At 40.9% G+C, this 18,910-nt stretch overlaps 1 protein-coding gene across 5 annotated transcripts in view; it reads right to left on the reverse strand.

Moving 5' to 3' along the window:
• Window positions 1-18,910, reverse strand: part of GBF1 (golgi brefeldin A resistant guanine nucleotide exchange factor 1) — a 4,751,435-nt gene that overhangs the window by 804,059 nt on the left and 3,928,466 nt on the right. For all 5 annotated transcript variants that reach the window (XM_044055999.1, XM_044056000.1, XM_044055998.1 and 2 more), the window contains one exon: window positions 13,622-13,716. In XM_044055999.1, coding sequence (XP_043911934.1) covers window positions 13,622-13,716 — 95 coding nt within the window. The remainder of the gene's footprint in view (window positions 1-13,621; window positions 13,717-18,910) is intronic.

Consider the following 18,910-nt stretch of genomic DNA (forward strand, 5'->3'; position numbering starts at 1 on the left):
CATGAGCCATACTCTCTAGGGGATGCAGTTTTTATGACCACTGTACAACTAGTGTCCACTGTAGAACTCTCATGTGACATCTGGCTAAAGGAATCCATTACTATAGAGGAAGCCATTAGATCTAAGAAGTGCAAGACAAGTCGAGCCTGGGGTCTGGGATGATTTATCACTTGAAGAGCTATGGATCTGAGTGATCTGGCTCATGCTGGGGGAAGTTTTGCTATCTAATATACAGTGTTTATGTGGCAACCGATGAATTCTATGAAGTAGGAGAAAGCTTGTTCTTATTGATGTTTATAGATATGCCTAGGTGAGTTGTGAGTTGTCAAAGGAAAGACTGATGTGTCAAGAGTAATTCCTTAGAGGTAGCAGTCAATCATCTAGATATGGGAATACTTGGATCCCTTGAAGCATGAGATAGGCTATTACAGCTGCCATTATCTTGGTGAACACCCAAGGGCTGTGAGGAGGCCATAAGGCAGTGCTCCGAACTAATAATGATAGGCTCCAAAAGGGAGGAATCTCTTGGACTGCTGCTGAATCTTGATATGACAGCAGGTGTTCTGTAGACTGATACAGCACATCCAGTAGTCTTTCCTTGACCGAGATAGAATGGACAGTACTGTGACTATCCAAAACTTTATCCATTTTACAAGTTGATTCATATTGCTAAGATCCAAAATTACTCTTAGGTCTCCTGTCTTTTTTGAAACTAAAAAGAACTTTGAAAAGACTTCAGATCCCAGTTGGTCTTGGGAGACAGGATGGATGACTTTTGTCCAGCAACTTTGAAAGCGATGTTGCTGCAGATTCCAACTGAATGGGTGGAGTATCTTTTATTTCATCTTTGGAGCTTCAAAAAAGTGTATTGACTAACCTCTGGAAATGATCCTTAGCACCCAAGAACTGAAGGTTATATTTGCCAGGCAAAAGGATGCAAGGAGAAGCATCTCCAGATTGCAGCAGTTGGACAAATGCTCAGGGACACTGATACGGCTTCGCAGTGAATGGCTCATGGAAATCTTGGTTTTGAGGACCACCTCTGCCCCATAGGTTACATTCCATGAACTCCCTCTCTCTTTGAGGTCTATCCCCAGAAGTGTCCTGGTGAAAATCTTGAGATTTTTTGAACCACATTTTTCTTATCTCTGAGAGAGAGAGAAAATCAGACTCCAGCTGCAGACAAGGTATTGTCATCCTGGTAAATAGCTTTCGGTCCAAAAAAGTGAAGCCATCATAGGGATGTCTTCAAGCTTTCTGCAAAGTCGCAGAGCCACATCCAGGGATGATACCATTGTAATACCTGTGCCAGTTGCTACATTAGACAACAGGCGCATGGCAACATTCGATGATGACTGTAGATTAGATAACTGGGTACCTACATATTTTTGGATACCTGACGGTAAGTTATCCACCAGGGAATGTGAAGGTTCATTAATCAAACTCCTCTGGAAGTCTGTCAGGTGTGCCACGTCTTAAATGCACAGAGAGAAAAAGTGGCTGAAGCATAAGTATGTTTTACCAGTCTGTCAAGCTCCCTTGGCTTCCTGTTAGGAGGATGGCAGCAGAAATTTTCTCAGGCACTTACTTTTGTGGCTGTTGCTAATACCATCACATCTAAAGGGGGACCGACAGCCCAATGTTTTCTTTGCTTGGGGGCAACAAGAATTTTGTCTAGTTTCCCTAGGATGAGCACTGCCACATCAGGTTCTTTCCAGGCTTTTTGGGCAATGAGGTTGACTAAGATATCGGGAGGAGGGATAACCCAGGATGTTGAAGGGATGGACGCAAAGGCTTTGAGAAACACTAACTCATCAGGAAGAGGAGTTTCAGTGGACCCCCCCCCCTTGGTTTCATCAAATCAAGAACGTCTCCAAAGGAGATGTCTTTCGGGGGGGGGGTTGATCTAGGAGAACCTTCTCTCTCACCTAAATCGTGCCTCTGGTAACAGACTCATAGGAGGAGTTGATATGCTTCCACTTGCAAGTCGTCTTCGGGGAATGTGCTTTGGGACTTCTGAAGGAGACGCATCAGAACTGGACATAAAACTTGAACACCGAGTAGTCTCAAAGCCTATGGGATCCTTTTGTTCCTGTCTACCAGAATGAGCAGAAGTAGGAGCCGTCTTCAGAGGGAGTCTGGATGGATCAGAACTCTGAACACGCACCAGTCATCTTGATCTGGTCATGGCCTTTTCCATGACCTCAAAAGTTGACTCAGCCAATGAAACCAAGGAACAGCCTCCCAGAATTGATAGCCCTCTTGACTCCAATAGCTGATGGCTCTCAGGATGACCTCAAAACAGAGTTGTCCATTGCCAAAACTCTGAGTGGTATGGATAGTTCTGAAAAACTCAGTGTTGACTCCACCATCACAGCTCTGACACCAACACTCTGGCTCGTGGACTCCACTGCATGTGTGTCAAGTGAGTGAGGGAAGATGTTGAATCCAAAGTTGCCAGGGCTTTCGGCTCTGAAGCTGGTACCATGGGTAGGTTGGATCTAACATAAACTGGCTATAAAAACAGAGATGGTGTGGGAAGTTGAACACTCAGGGCGGTAGGGGCTTATCCTGGTCCTTTCTTCGGGGATGGAGCTGGAAGAACTTCCAGCTGAATCTGAGTCCTGAAAAACTTCCTCATCATTCGGTCGACGTTGAATTTGGTAAGACTCCAAAAAGATCAACCAGATCTCAAGGACAAGGTTAATGAAGCAGACCTTGAAGGTATTTTTTGCAAGACAGGTGAGTGAAGCCTAAAGCTGATGGCCTAGATGAAAATGAAATATTCAGGGAGTAAGTCTGGATCCTAGAGAAAGTATGATCTGACTATTTCAAAAACTTACGTACCAGACCCAGAAGTGCTGTGAGGTCAAGATACCTTTTCTTACACTTAGCTCAGTGGTCCTTTGGTCACTTTTCTTTAGACTTGTCTCTAACCATTTCTCTCTCCCTCTCTAGATTTTCCCCTTTCCTTGTCTCATTTTCTATGAGAGGAAAGGAAGTAGTGGGCACCTTCAGGTACAAATACATTTTGATCCCTGTCTACAGGGGGGGGGGCTTTTAAACATAACTTTCTCCTTTCTCCCTTGGAGGGGTATGGTGCTGAACGTAGCACAAACTGAACAAGAATCCTGCAAGTGGGAAGGCCCCAAACTGTAAACACACTCTGGGTGTGGGTGTTGAGGGTTTTAATGACTAAACAAACATCTGTTCTGACAGGAAAACTATTTCAAAAATGAAAAGGAATAGACTGACCTCGATTGCACATCTAGAAGATAAGCACAGATACAAAAAAAAAAAAATAGATGTAATGGGTTTTTCACATGGCTGAAGAGATTAGGAGTAGGTTCTCATGCTCTGTGTATTGTGGTTAAAGGAGAAGAGTAAGAGGGTGGCCTATAAAAGTTGTATAAGCCAGGATGACTAAGTCACTACTGGTCTTATGAAATATTGAACATCTGATTGTCATGAAATAAAAAGGAAAAAAGATCAGATAATTTTTCTAAAACTCTTCAAAAACACAGAACATTTTCAAAAAGGTAGCTTGTGTCTTTTGGTGCACTATGACTCAAGGTGAATGACATTTGGAGAAATAAGGAGGCAGAGCAATATAAGAGTTGGAACAGAAATTAGAACCGGGGAAAGTCTTGAAAGGTTTTGAGTGTTCTAGTGCCCGCATTAGCTAGTACTAGAAGATTAAATGGATAGACTGGATTATGTAAAATCTACATGGTCCTATTGTATCAGAAAGCAATATCTACAATGCCTCCTACTGTTTTTATTTCTTGCATAAATGTTTGTCTGCATGTCTCATTTTGGATTGTCAGTTCTGAAGTGCACAAAAAAAAACTTATGTGATCCTCAACCACCATCATAAACCTCAACACAATGTTTCAGCAGAGAACTAGTTAAATTTGTATTATAAATATCTCTTGACAACTTCCTGTATTCAGTTCATTACAGCTCTTACTGTTTTTCCTGTATAGAACACCATGCAGACACATGAGCATACCGTTATTTCAAAATTGTGTGTAGCTGAATGAGCTGCTGGTATCTGCAACATATATATAATTTTATTTAGATACATTATTATTTTCAGCATGCAGTGTCTACGATTACAAGACTTAGGAACGTCTTAATATTTCCTGCTTTGATTTTATGAGCTGTGTGCCTTTTGGCTAATATGTATTATGTCCGGAGCTTTTCTCCCAGGGCCTCTGCTGAAAATGGACCTTCCCAGTAAACAAATGTAAAATAAAATAAAATAAAAATATTAGCTAGATGCAGTCATGTGACCACTCTGCTCTGTATGTTGGTAGTGCTTTTTATCATGCAGCATTGTAATTTTTCAGTGGGAATGATGGATTTATAGTTTTATTTCTTTTAGATTCCGGCATCTTCCGATAATTTATTTATTTAAATTTGTTGACCGGGAGTGTCCGACTGGACGTGGGTCCATTTTCAGCGGAGGCCCGGGGAGAAAAGCTCCACAGTAAAATAAACAGACAGTAGTTACATTGGATTACATAGCGATTAACAATTTAACATAGAAATAAGTCAAAGATAAGTAACCCAGATCGCTTTCATCTTTATTTACAATCGCAAAGGTGACTGATTTACTTTGTTCCTTCTTTTTTGACTTATGTAGCCTTTATACCACATCATTATAAATGTTATTTAAAGTACATAAGGGTTATATTATTATGACAGCTACTAAGTACGGCAGGACCAGCTTGAATGTCACACTGATGGGAGAAGGGATGTGAATTTAACATGTGTACCAATAACACTTTGTTTTACAGCGCAATAAACCACTCCCTTGCCTGATAAAAAGTATACATATATTTAGAAAGCTTGTGAGGAAACTATTACTCTATTTTTATTTTACTTGGATCGCTTGTCTATGCACTTAATAAAGGATTTTTGACTGGAAACAGACTGCCTGCCTTGCTTGGATTACTTTTGAATACTTAGTAATTTTGTACAATTATATATTTTTTATTTATTTATTTATTTATTTTTACTTAAGACGAGTTTAAGTTCGCTACTTCTACTCCTTTTGTCTGATCTGATTAATATACAGTGATTAACTAGAGATATATGGACTGAAAATCTTCCACACAGAGAAGTTTCTTACACCATTTTGTTTTAATTATGTAGCCTTGATAGAAGTTGTTGCAATGCTTTTATTATGTATATGATGAAGTGATCATTATGCTGCTATAGCTATGTGAGCTTTAAGTTTTGAGCATAACATTTACAATTGTCTTTAACTTTGTGAGCTTTACATTGCGACGTCTTTTTGTTGTACTGATAGGATCACTCATGGTTTTTATTTGAGTTTTTTGCAAAACTTCCTTTTTCTCAAGGTGAGCTAAGACTTTTTAGGTTTAGACTGCTATGTTTATATCTATGACAGCAACGATGTTGTTGCATTTTTATTCTTGCTGATATATTAATTCCTATTGCCAGGTTTTGTTATAAACTTTATATCTTTTATATTTTTGTTATCTACTAGTTGTTGTATCTTTCGGCTTTTCCCAGTTAGGGGTTGCCACAGCGGAACTCTGGTCCGCTAATGATTGGCAGTAGATTTTTACGTACCGGGTTGCCAGCCCTGACACACAACCTTCAACGAAGGTACGCCCATTCACACGTCTCCACACAGAAGACGCTTTAGCTGAGAATCGAACAGGACAACGTCTTACTGTGAGGCGACAATGCTACCCACAGCACCAGTCTTACTGTATTTTTGTTATCTACTAGTGCTTGTCTTATTTTGGATCACTAGATAGGTCGTATTTGATTAGTGGGTGGGCGAATTATGTTTGGTTGATATGACTATTGAATTTTTATGCGACTGATTTTGGTCCATATTTTTAAAATATGTTAGGAAAATGTTTGTGACTATGGTCTGAAGAAGCAGAGGTGACTCTGCCTACGTGCTAACCTTTATACTTTAATAAAGTCTCTTGTGTATAAACAGCTACAGCTGGGTTTGGAAGGAGTTTTTCTTTTCTTTTTGGACTTGGTTGTTACTATTTACTCCAACCTTAACTGAGTTGTCCACAGTTTTCTGTGCACTCTTAGGAAGGTATTGAGATGGGACAGGTCTAGGATGGGTCTCCAGGGACTTCCTTGGCACAAAGAAAGTACAGTTTTGTACCTACCATAAATGTAGATGTTCGAAGATCCACATTGCTGCAGTCATAACTAGTGGGTAGTCCGCTGTCCTCGGTCGGCCCAAATACCAAAGTATTAGGCTGGCGTCGGTCATGGACGCTTAGAGCTGACGTCTGTACGCCTTGGTACTAAAGCGCATGACCGACGTCATATCCCCAGTCTTTCTTGACCAAGATGTCAGAAGGCCCTAAAAAGAAAGGCCATAGCCAAAATACAATATTTACAACCCAAAACACACAACCACCCCAAACTACAGTGGGGAAAGAGGGAGGGTAAATTGGACTGCAGCAATGTGGATCTTCGAACATCTACATTTATGGTAGGTACAAAACTGTACTATGTTCTTCATCTCACATTGCTGCAGTCATAACTAGTGGGTAGAATCCCAAAGCAAAGGTAAAGGGAGGATGGCAAAATTATAAAGCATTGGGAGCTGCTAACATGCCCTGTAAAACTGCAGTGGCAAACCCAGCTCTAGATTTGGAGTAAAGAGGGAGATGGTAATGTTTAGAAAAAGTATGCACTGAACTCCAAGTAGCTGCCTCCAAAATATCTTTAGTAGCTACACCCCTTAAACAAAGCAGTAGAAGTGGCAGTAGCCCTAGTGGAATGAGGTCTGATTCCAGCCGGAATCTCCTTACCATGATGAGAATAACAAAAGCAATACAATGGCCAATCCACTTAGAAATAGTTTGTTTAGAAACAGGTTTCCCTGAGATCCCAAAGCAAAAGAAACAAACAACTGTTGAGACTGTCTGAACCCTTTAGTTCTGCTCAAATAATAACGCAACTGCCTGTGAATATCCAAAGAATGCAAAATTTTTTCCCCTTTATTTTGGGGATCAGCATAAAATGTAGGCAAATGAATAGATTGGTTTAAGGCCACATTTGAAACAACTTTAGGCATAAAAGTAGGGTTAGTACGTAGGGATACCCTATCCTTATGAAAAATCAGGAAGGGCTCAACTGCCATTAGAGCCTGTAATTCAGATACCCTTCTAGCAGATGTAATGGCCAACAAAAAAGCAGTTTTCCAAGACAAAAACTTCAACTCAGATGTAGCTGCAGGTTCAAAAGGAGGTAAAGTGAATTTTTCCAACACTAAATTGAGATCCCAGGAAGGAGTAGGAGCTCTACGTGGGGGTCTTATGTTCTTTGCCCCTCTAAGAAATTACTTAAACAAAGGATGAGAGAATAATGGTGGGCCACAATCATAGTGAGCAGAAATGGCTGCAGCATGAACTTTTACAGAGGAGAAAGACAAACCTTTGTCCAGTAATTCTGTAAGATACTGAAGAGAAACACTCAAATTAGGTACTGAAACATCAAAGCCCTTTGCTTGGCTCCAAAGAAAAAAATCTCCTCCATTTATCAGCATAAACTTTCCTTGTACTAGGCCGTCTGGCCTCCAAAATAACATCCAAAACTTGTTGAGGAAGCTGCGACCCTCCAGGGTCTAGAACAGAATATGCCAGGCTGTCAGATGCAGAGACTGTATCCTGACATTGAGGAAATGATTGCCTGCCTGGGACAAAAGGTGTGGAATTGATGGCAAAGGCCAAGGAGGCTCCCGTACTAAACTCCTCAGCAGAGGGTACCAGTGCTGACGTGGCCAATATGGAGCTATTAGAATCATGGAGGGCTTGTCCTGTCTGACCTTCAAGAGCACCTTGGGAAGGAGAGGCAGAGGAGGAAAAGCATAGATGTGAAGATTGCTCCAACTGAATGATAGAGCATCCACTTTCCAAGCCTTTGGATGAAACAGCTTTGTGCAAAACTTTGGCAGCTGGAAATTTAGTGGAGAAGCGAACAGATCTATGTCTGGAGTCCCCCAAAGCACTGTCAACTGTCGAAATACATGAGGATCCAATTTCCACTCGTGGGGATCCACCATCTGTCTGCTCAAAACATCTGCTAAGGAGTTCTGTGCTCCTGACAGAAACCTTGCCTGAAGAGTGAGGTGCAAACTGAGAGCAGTCTCCCACAAAATCATAGCTTGCCTGCAAAGAGGGTACGAATGGGTTCCCCCTTGCTTGTTGATGTACCACATGACAGTTGTGTTGTCTGTTTGAATCAACACATGTCCTGGTTGAAGTAGATCCTTGAAAGCCATCAATGCAAATTGGACTGCTAACATCTCCTTCATGTTGAAATGCAAATGTTGAAGTCTGGCAGGCCACGTGTCTTGCACCCATTTTCCATTGAGGTGCGCCCCCCAAGCCTTGTCTGAGGCATCTGTCGTTAAGATCTGACTCGCCTCTGGTCGGGCCACAGAGAGTCCCTTGTTTAGGTGACATTCCTGAGCCCACCACAAAAATTCCTTTTGAATGCAAGGTATTATCTGAATGACAGTGTCCAAATCGTGGCAGTGTTGAGTCCACACACTTTTGAGATACCATTGTAGCTTCCTCATATGCAGTTTGGCATTGGGAAGCACGAGAATACAAGATGCCATGAACCCCAAGGCTTGAAGGACTGTCCTTGCAGTCAGCCTGGACAGGAGAGACAATTGTTGGAAGTAAAGGGTAAGATTTCTTTGCTTGTCCGGGGTCAAAACGCCATCTGAGAGGCTGTATTCAGTCTCACACCCAGAAAGCACATGTCCTGAGAGGGTACTAGACTGGACTTTATTTCGTTCACAGAATACCCTAGGCACCTTAACACTGCCATAACATACTGAAGATGGTGAAGTAGCTTGTCTTTGTCTTGAGCAAGAATCAGGCAATCGTCCAAATAAGGATAAATTTGTATTCCTCTTAACCTTAAGAAGGCTATCACTGGAGCCAGAACTTTTGTGAACACCCTGGGCAGTAGATAAGCCAAAGGGCAATGCAGAGAACTGATAATGTAAAGTCCTAGCCAAAACGCAGGAATCTCCTGCAGCTGGGCCTGATAGGAATATGAAGATTCGCCTCCTTGAGATCCAGAGTTACCATCCAGTGATCTTTGCCTAGCAGAGGCAGAAGTTGTTGCAAAGTCAACATTTTGAATTTTGGAATGTCCAGGTATGTGTTGAGAATAGACAAATCCAGAATTGGCCTCCAAGTGTTTCCTTTCTTTGGTACAAGAAACAGGCGAGAATAAAATCCTAGGCCCACCTCTGACGGAGGGACCTGCTGGATAGCCCCCATTTGTAGAAGTAAAGAAATCTGTTTGTGAGCCTCCACCTTTTGCTGAGGAGGAACGTCTGGCATGCCTTTGAAAGGGGGCAATGTGTGGAAATAAAACTTGTAGCCTCGGTTTATAATGTCCAACACCCATTTGTCCTGGGTGACTAAAAGCCAGTTTTGCCTGAAAAGTGCCAACTTTCCTCCCAGAGGAGCTGCCAGACAGGAAGGATCGGGCAGCTGAAGATGCAGGTCATTGGGTCTGTTTACGAAAGGACTGGCCCCTGCCTTCACCTGTAGACTGTGCAGGGAAACTCCACGTCCTAGGCCTAAAAGAACCCTGTGCATGAGCTCTGCCCCTCCCACGTCTAAATCTACCCCTAGATTGTAAATCAGAAGAAGGGTAAGCCCATCCCTTAGTAGGCCAATTCCTGCTAAACTTAGGGGGCTGCACCTGCAAAAAATCCTTAACTGTCTGCATAGACTTAGCTTTGTCCTCCATTTTCTTCAAGACTGACTCCACAGGAGAACCAAACAAAACTTCAGACTGAAGGGGAGCATCCAAAATTCGAGCTTTAACATGCTCTGACAAGTTCTGATCCTTAAGCCAGGCGTGCCTACGAATAACTGATCCAGTGGCAGCCACCCTGGAAGAGGCCTGTAAAGCATCAAAACCACACTGCAAAGAATGCTTACCCACCTGATCAGAGGCATGAACCAAATCCTGTAATTCTTTACACTCTATGCCCTCTGCTAAAGCATTTACCTTAGATTTCAACTGACTAAGGAGAAAATTCTGGTACTTCAGCATATGAAACTGGCAATTCAAGGCCCTCATTGCAAGAGTGGAAGAGGTATACACTTTTTTACCCCACCTATCCAAAGCTCTAGAGTCTTTATCCATAGGAACTGGATTCTTTACAACAGAAGCCCTGACACCCTTAGGTCCCTGGCTAATAGTTTCTGGGTCAGCCCTAGGGCTCTTATACAAATATTTATGAGCCTCTGGCACTCTGTAATACCTGTCTGGCTTAACCGGGGCAGGAGGCAAAGAGTCTGGATTAAGGGAAGCCTCAGAGAAAACATCCTGTACAACATCCAAAACAGGAGGTATAGCCAAGGGCCTATGTTGTGGTAAAAATAAGAATTCCCTAAGCCTCTTTCGGGAATCTGAGAAATCCTGACCTTCCCATTTAAAATGTTCCCTCATAGAATGCAGGGTTTCTGAAAAAGAAAAATCCTCTGGAGGGGAAGCAGAAGGACTAGAATCCTCTGCTTCTGAATCAGAATAAGGGGGAAAATCCTGAATGTCTTCAGCCGAAGACTGAGTAATCTGAAGAATGTTCCAATCCTTCCACCTCTGGCTCCACCCTAGGCCTCTTATCTGGAGTGGGCATAGAACCTCTGATCAAGGAAATCAAATCTTCTGCATTTTTAAGCATGTGTTTTTTAGGTACAGAACCTGCAGAGCTAGGACTGACGCCAGAGGAAGACAAACCAGGCCTGGCCTTGGAAGGTACCTTAGCGACAGATGGAGAAGGCCTAACCACCTTATGTAAAGAAGGGATTACAGCAACCTGAGAGGCCCCCTCAGCCTGACCCGACTCCTGAGAGGCCACATCTTGCAAAATTAAAGGTTCCCCCTGAGACTCAACTGAAACCTCGGCTGGATCCACAGATTCCACCGTGGTTTCTAAAGAACCGGCGTCCGGAATGGACGACTCATCCTGCCTGGACTTTAACGATTTCTCCTTACGCTTCTTAGTGGTAGCGGGCGTCGGAGGATCTGACGGCATATTGTAATTACACCGCTTACCGAAGACAAGCCTAGCACAATCTAACCTACGTTTAATGGTGCGCTTATTAAATTTAGCACAAAAGCGACACCCGACTACGTCGTGCTCAGGCCCCAAGCAAGGAATACAGACAGAGTGGTAATCCCTATGAGGTATCTGTTTCCCACAAGAAATACAATTATTCACTTTTACTGACATCCGGATTTAACTGAGGCAAGAAAAGACAAAAATATTCCCCAACGGGGTACTTAGCCCAACTTGGTTTTCGGTCTGAAACTCAGAATACGAAAATTTCAGGACGCCGAACGGCACTTGCAAACGCTGCTTCTGCTTCGGACCATGCGGCAAGAAAGACTGGGGATATGACGTCGGTCATGCGCTTTAGTACCAAGGCGTACTGACGTCAGATCTAAGCGACCATGACCGACGCCAGCCTAATACTTTGGTATTCGGGCCGACCGAGGACAGCGGACTACCCACTAGTTATGACTGCAGCAATGTGAGATGAAGAACATCAACCTGGAATAAAATCCGTTGCCTATTTCGTTTTTGGGAACACTCTGGATAGTCCCCTTGGTTCAATAATTGTAACAGAACCTCTGGGAACAAGGCAAGTTGTTCCCTGGGAGGTTGAGGGATGCCTCTGAAGGAGGGGAGTTGATACCACACCATGAAGTACGCTTTTTGAACAATTATAAGAGGACTCAGGCATCTTGGGCTATGCTTTCCCAGGCTGGTAGGGATAGGTGATGGGAAAGTTGGATGTGGGTGGAAGGAGGAAAACAGCCAAAGAGAGGACAGCTTGTCTGGAAAGGGCCAGTTAGGTGGCAGACTTGTCAGTTGGGCCCAAGGCTGTTGCGGTCCCCTGTCACTCTTTTTTGTTCTGGGTTGTGTGTGACATAAATGTCTATGCACAAGTACAGGATTTACAAGAAATAGCGAATACAAACTGGAGCGAATACCAAAGAAAACCAAATTTAATATGAGCGCTTTCGGAAAAGACGATGCTTCTCCTTCATCAGATACATAGAAACGTAGACTTTCACGTGCTTTTATACTAAAGCGTCGTCTCAATTAATTAATTTAAACAAACATATAATGCATCCATTAAAAGAGAAAAATACATTAAAAATGACTGATAAAACGCATATCATAAGTAATTATCAGAGTTCAATAAAACTATTATACTCATTCAAACATGAAGAGATTATAGAAATGTATGCAACTAAGAAAAATTGTACACAACTATAAAAAGACCTAAAGGGTAATATAAAATATTCCAAAAAAGGAGGAAATACACCTAGGTATTTTGTATTGCTATTAGGGCTTCAGAGTTTATAACAAGTACAGGATTTGCAGGGTAATTTCTTTGGAACTTGAGTACTGGGGAAACAAAATAGGTTTCAATTCCTACAGTTCCTTATACTTTTCTTGCCATGATTTGAACAGGTTAGCAGCTGCAGGTCCAACTTAAAATAATTTATTAGCTTTTCAACTGGTCTGACCTTAGAAAAATGGGAAAAACATGGATTGAGAGTATGGTTAGTGTGCTATAAAAATGGCTGATGGGGCAGGGGGTGAAATTGAGGCTGAAAGGAAAAGCACTCAAGCAGCTCAATGAACAATATGGTATCAGTACAAGATGAACCATTTCTTCTAAAGCAGTACAAGTGCTATTACCCTCAAGGATGTCTGGATAATAACTCTCTCCAGACTGTTTTCATCCTGAGCTTATTTAAAATTCCCAGTTAGGGGAATAAGTGGGGATGTCTGATTGGGGGAGGGAACTGATAATCAGTAGGCATGGGGAGAAGCATAGAGAAAAAAAAATCTGGGCCGAATAAAAACATTGCTCAACTCAGCTGATGATACTAAACTCTGTCACACTACTTCAATTTAACAGTCCTTCTTGAGGGTTTGGAATGCCAGAGAGAAACTAGCCACCTCACTGAATTTCTCTTGGTTGCTAATTGCAACCTTGTGTTTCAGTTTGCCTAATCACCTTAGGCAGAAAATCACTGAAGTTCCCCAAAATACTTTCATTATAAACATGAGATTAAGAAGTCTCTAGAGGGATTTGGTGGTTTGAAAATAAAGAGTGGGGACCAAGCTATGAACTGGAGTTCAGAAGGAAACTTGTCAGAGTTAGTTACAGGAATGTATATCAGCAAAATACAAATACTAGCAGTAGGATTAATTCTAGTATGACTGAAAATCACAAGGGTGCTGCACTTTCACCAACACAAAAAGTTAAAGTTAAGTCCCCCACCACACCCCAGCAGCATGAAGCTACTTTTTGCATCCACATGGATACTTACTGGACAAAGACAGTTATTTATTTACTGGGGGATGTAAGCAGTTCCAGTAAAGAATTTTAAATGTCTATGCTGTGGGACTACAGAAATCAAAGGGTTGAGGCTGTTTGAAATGTCACATTCATCAGCAGACAGATATTTCAAACACAAAGGTAACATTGTTCACTTGTGAAAGAAAATGACAACTTAAAATACAATGCAGATGTAAGAAGGCACAAACCTGTTTTCCAGCACTATCCTTAACAGCATCTCTAAAGAGAAAGCAGCATCCTCCTCACTGTAGGTCTCTTCATCTGGTGTCACAGAGATAAGAGCCTAAATAAAAAATACAAAAATGAATAGATATCAGTAAATGAACAACTGTTAGCAGCTCCTCTGACAATTAATTCAAATTGCTGGAAGATTTTGGTAAAAACAAAGGGAATTCAAATAAATGTGTTGACTATAGTCTTGATCTACAAATATATATGCCCACCGAGTCTCATTAAGGCAGTATTACTCAGAGTAACTATACAGCAGGAAGCAAAACATTTCAGAGATGCTAGTGACAAGGCAGACTCTACACGTGTAAATGACAGCAGAAGATTATTTTTCTTTATCAGCTGTGTAGTGTAATCAGCATGCTCCATGTATTACATAACTATAATATGATGGATGGCAGTTTGTGGCATATGACTAAAGAGATGAGCCTGCTTCACCTTGTAGTCCTGGGTTTGATTCTATCAGTCTCCCATTTGCCTACTATTTGCCTCTAAGAAAGCCACTTAATCAGACAATACTCTCAGGTCAACTCTGCAAAGAAGCTGTTTTACCTAGTGGGTCTGTCTGGTTAATAAATATCCAAAAATAACTTGCAGAAAACGGCGCATTAAACAACTATGTAAAAGAAATGCCGCACAGACCACCACAAAGCCGTATTTTAATCAAGTTTAAATGTTTTCATTCTAAAACTGGTAGAATTTCTTCAGAAATAGTTGTAAAGCTGCTTTACTCCATTTAAAAACCCTCAATGGCACCAAACTGAGCTCTTAAAGAGAATTATTAAAAAGAGACAAAAAAATGCATAAATACAAATAGCCAGTGGCGGCTGGTGACTTCAAATCACAGGGGGGGCTGCAGGAGACGCTGAATGGGTGGGGTCAAAGGGAAGGGGTGTGGTCAACCATAAAGGGGAGGAGATATGCACAAAAAACTAACTTTAATTAAATACGCTGCCCTGGGTGGCAAACCATCATTATGAAAGTCCAATCAAGACAAAAATAAGTGTAGAAGAATAAAAATATTTCAATGCATTGGCTGCATGACAGCTTACTTAATATCTAGATGGAAACAAAAGGTTGTGAGGCATGAAAAAATAAATTACTTTTTAAATACATTACTGGAATGCCAGTCAAAATCAAGTATAAGAAAAACCAGAAGCACTCAACTCAAACCACTTCTCCTTGCACTGCAGTTCTAATTATAATATATTCAGCTTTATTAAAGTACCAAGCAACATGCTGAAAGTAGAAATCTATGTGATGCCCCCACTTGTAAAAATGTTTCTTATCCAAAAAAAATCTGCTGCCTGACAACTTGTTTCATGGGGAAAACATGATAAAAGTAAAAAATGAAAAGAAAACAAGAAACAAGCTCAAGATACATTGCTTAAAGGATTACTGTACAGGTTATGGACCACACATGATTAGCATTCTGTTTAGTTTACGGGTAAAGTCTGTAGAGATGACTGGAAGTCTCCAACAAGTGTAATGAGCTTTAAAATAATGGAATCCTGTCCTTTAATACCCAAGGCTTATACATTATCTAGTCAAGTATTCTCTGCATGGCAACAACAGAAAGGCTTTCAATGTTGACAATTCTTTAACAGTATGCTTATTAAAGCTTACTTGCATCTTACGATGTCAGACAAGCTTACCTTATGGTCATTAAAGCATTGCTACTTAAACACAGAGCAACAGGCACTTTGAGTAATAAGCATAAATCAACAGTACAAAAATATGACAGAAACCAGACCATTCTGCAAAATCAAGGACAGATGAAAAGCCACTGTAGTACTTATGCAGTGTGTCCTCCCCATCCAAGGTAGATACAACTACTCCTTGCCTTGCTTGGACACATCCAGAGTCACTACATGGGGGAGTGGGGTGCAACAAGCATGTCACAATTTGAAATCTCTCTGGCTGACTGTGATGGCCCTGACACATTTGTCATACCTCTCAACCTCAAGAGCAAGAAATCTGGACAAAGCCATACACAGAAGTGGGACAAAGGCACAACAATAAGGACAATTTTTAAATATTGCTCTAATAAACTTAGAAAGATAAAAGAATGGGTCTTGCATTAGTATGAATTTTCTGAAGGGTATAAAATCTGAAACTCAAATGTCTGCCATTTTCTAACTTCAGTCTTTAGTGATTTGTCACTAATTTGCCAAAAAACACAATTTTATGAAAAATGGACCAAAAATGTGATGCAAAAATATAAAATAGACACACAATACAGCTGCTACCTGTCAAAGAAGGGACAGTTTAATATTAGTACTGCTACCTTGAGCAGCTGACAAAATAAAAGAATCTACATGCATTTCAAGTAATCTATAACTTTGATTATTACAGTTATTTCTTAATTGTAAACCCTCCATGTTTTCTTCCAAAATTGCTATTTTTGGAGGGATTATTAGGGGAAGAGCAACATTTTGAGCCAAAAATTGGGGACAGTTGAGAGGTTGGCTATGCCTAATTCTATAAAGCAATTTATTTGCATGTACCTCTCAACCTGTTAATGCAGTAAATCTGAACAAGGCCAAATATATTGGGGGCACATATAAACAGTACTAAAATTGCTCTTGTATAAATTGAGACAGTTGATAGAACGGCTCTTACTTTAACATGCATTTTATGAAGGTTATGAAGTCTGAAACTTATTATTTAGTGACTTCTGGCAAATCATTTAGGAATTAAAACTACAAATTTTATGAACAACAAACCAAAAATAAGAAGCAAAAATCTATTCATTCTTTGAAAATCTGGACAGTTGGGAGGTATAGTTCAGCTGGGCCTGTCTGAGTTTTCTGCCCTTCCCCCCTGACAAAATAATGGTTGAATGGAGCCTCTGCAGCCATTCCAATGAACCATTACTTGGCTATTTCACTCTATTTACCATAAACACTAATGTGCATACTGCTTTACTTCAATGATGAGTTGGACTTCATTTGAAAGTTTTATTTTGTATTTTACAGCACAAACATTAAGTCATCGGTTAAACAAAGCAATGCAGTCTCACAATGAAAACTTAGCATTAAAACTTCTCTGCCCTTGAAACTCACATTCATTGAAACAGCATTGAAACCCACATTCAAAGAAAATACATTTTGCCAGTGGCAGATAAAGATTAATTTTGGGCTGTTTTGAATCATAGGCCCCTTGCATATGAAACATACATGTGCTCTTTGATACACCTTCCTCATTGTACTAAAATTATATTCCTTGTACAATACAGTACACTTGTTAGAGGGTGTTTTAAATTTGTTTTGAACATTTTTCCAGTAAGCAATGAAACAAAACATATGCACCCATAATGGCAAAACTGCCCAGTTGAGAACATTTATCATAAAAAAGTCTACTCAGACTTCCACAGTCCACCATTATTAGTAAATATACACAATTCCACAGTCCACCATTATTAGTAAATATGCACAATTCTACAGTGCACCTTTATCAGTAAATATGCACAATTCTACAGTGCACCTTTATCAGTAAATATGCACAATTCTACAGTGCACCTTTATCAGTAAATATGCACAATTCTACAGTCCATATTCAGTGAATTCAGTTCTTGCCATAGCTGTCAACCTTAGCACAAAAACCTGGACGAAGCCAATAATGGGGGAATACAGTCCCAAAAATAGGGACAAATTTAAAATATTCATCTTATAAACTTAGAAAATTGCTAGAAAAAAAGGTTGTACTACTATGTATTCTGAAGAACATGAAGTTTGAAATTCAAATGCCGGTCAATTTTACTGCGGACAGAACAAAAACAATTTTCAGCAGAGACGAAGGGATTAATACTGCAGACACGTCTTTGTAAAATGGCAGGGCACCAGAGCAAATCCACACAAACACAGGGAGGAGATGCAGACTCCACACAGAAGCCACCCCAACCAAGAATCAAACCAGAAAACCTATAGCTGTGAGGCAACAATACTACCACTGCACCATCAAATCTGCAAGGAATTAAACATTCAGAAACCTGAAGTCTGAAATTCAAATGCCGGTCAATTTTACTGCGGACAGAACAAAAACAATTTTCAGCAGAGACGCAGGGATTAATACTGCAGACACGTCTTTGTAAAACGGCAAGGCACCAGAGCAAATCCACACAAACACAGGGAGGAGATGCAGACTCCACACAGAAGCCACCCCAACCAAGAATCAAACCAGAAAACCTATAGCTGTGAGGCAACAATACTACCACTGCACCATCAAATCTGCAAGGAATTAAACATTCAGAAACCTGAAGTCTGAAATTCAAATGCCGGTCAATTTTACTGCGGACAGAACAAAAACAATTTTCAGCAGAGACGCAGGGATTAATACTGCAGACACGTCTTTGTAAAATGGCAAGGCACCAGAGCAAATCCACACAAACACAGGGAGGAGATGCAGACTCCACACAGAAGCCACCCCAACCAAGAATCAAACCAGAAAACCTATAGCTGTGAGGCAACAATACTACCACTGCACCATCAGAAAACCTATAGCTGTGAGGCAACAATACTACCACTGCACCATCAAATCTGCAAGGAATTAAACATTCAGAAACCTGAAGTCTGAAATTCAAATGCCTGTCAATTTTATTTAACATTTGTTAATCAGGACAGTCTGACTTGGAACAAAAAAAAAATTTTCAGCAGAGGCCCAGGAAGAAATAATGCAGACATGTCTTTGTAACATGGGAGGACACAAAAGCAAACCCACACAAACACAGGGAGAATATACGGACCCCACAAAGAAGGAACCCCAGCCAAGAATCAAACCTGAGAACCTGCAGCTGTGAGGCAACAATGCTACTACTACACCATCAAATATCAAGCATTGCAACATTTACAAACCACAGATATTATGAGGAACAGATCAGATCAAATATGAGGCAAAAATCTGCAATTTTTTTACAAATGGTGGTGGGTAGGGAACTCAAGTCTTTAACACCTGCATACAGGGTTCAAGCCTGAGGTATTCCCTACCACACCACCATAAGCACCTGGGGCATTTTCACACACACACACACACACACACACACACACACACACACACACACACACACACACCAGTTAAAAGCACCAGCCAGCTAATACACACACTTCAGTTAAAAGCACCAGCCAGCTAATACACACACTTCAGTTAAAAGCACCAGCCAGCTAATACACACACTTCAGTTAACAGCACCAGCCAGCTAATACACACACTTCAGTTAAAAGCACCAGCCAGCTAATACACACACTTCAGTT

Source organism: Protopterus annectens, chromosome 14.part0, assembly GCF_019279795.1.
Source record: "Protopterus annectens isolate FY-2018-M chromosome 14.part0, PAN1.0, whole genome shotgun sequence".
Classification (NCBI taxonomy): domain Eukaryota; kingdom Metazoa; phylum Chordata; order Ceratodontiformes; family Protopteridae; genus Protopterus; species Protopterus annectens.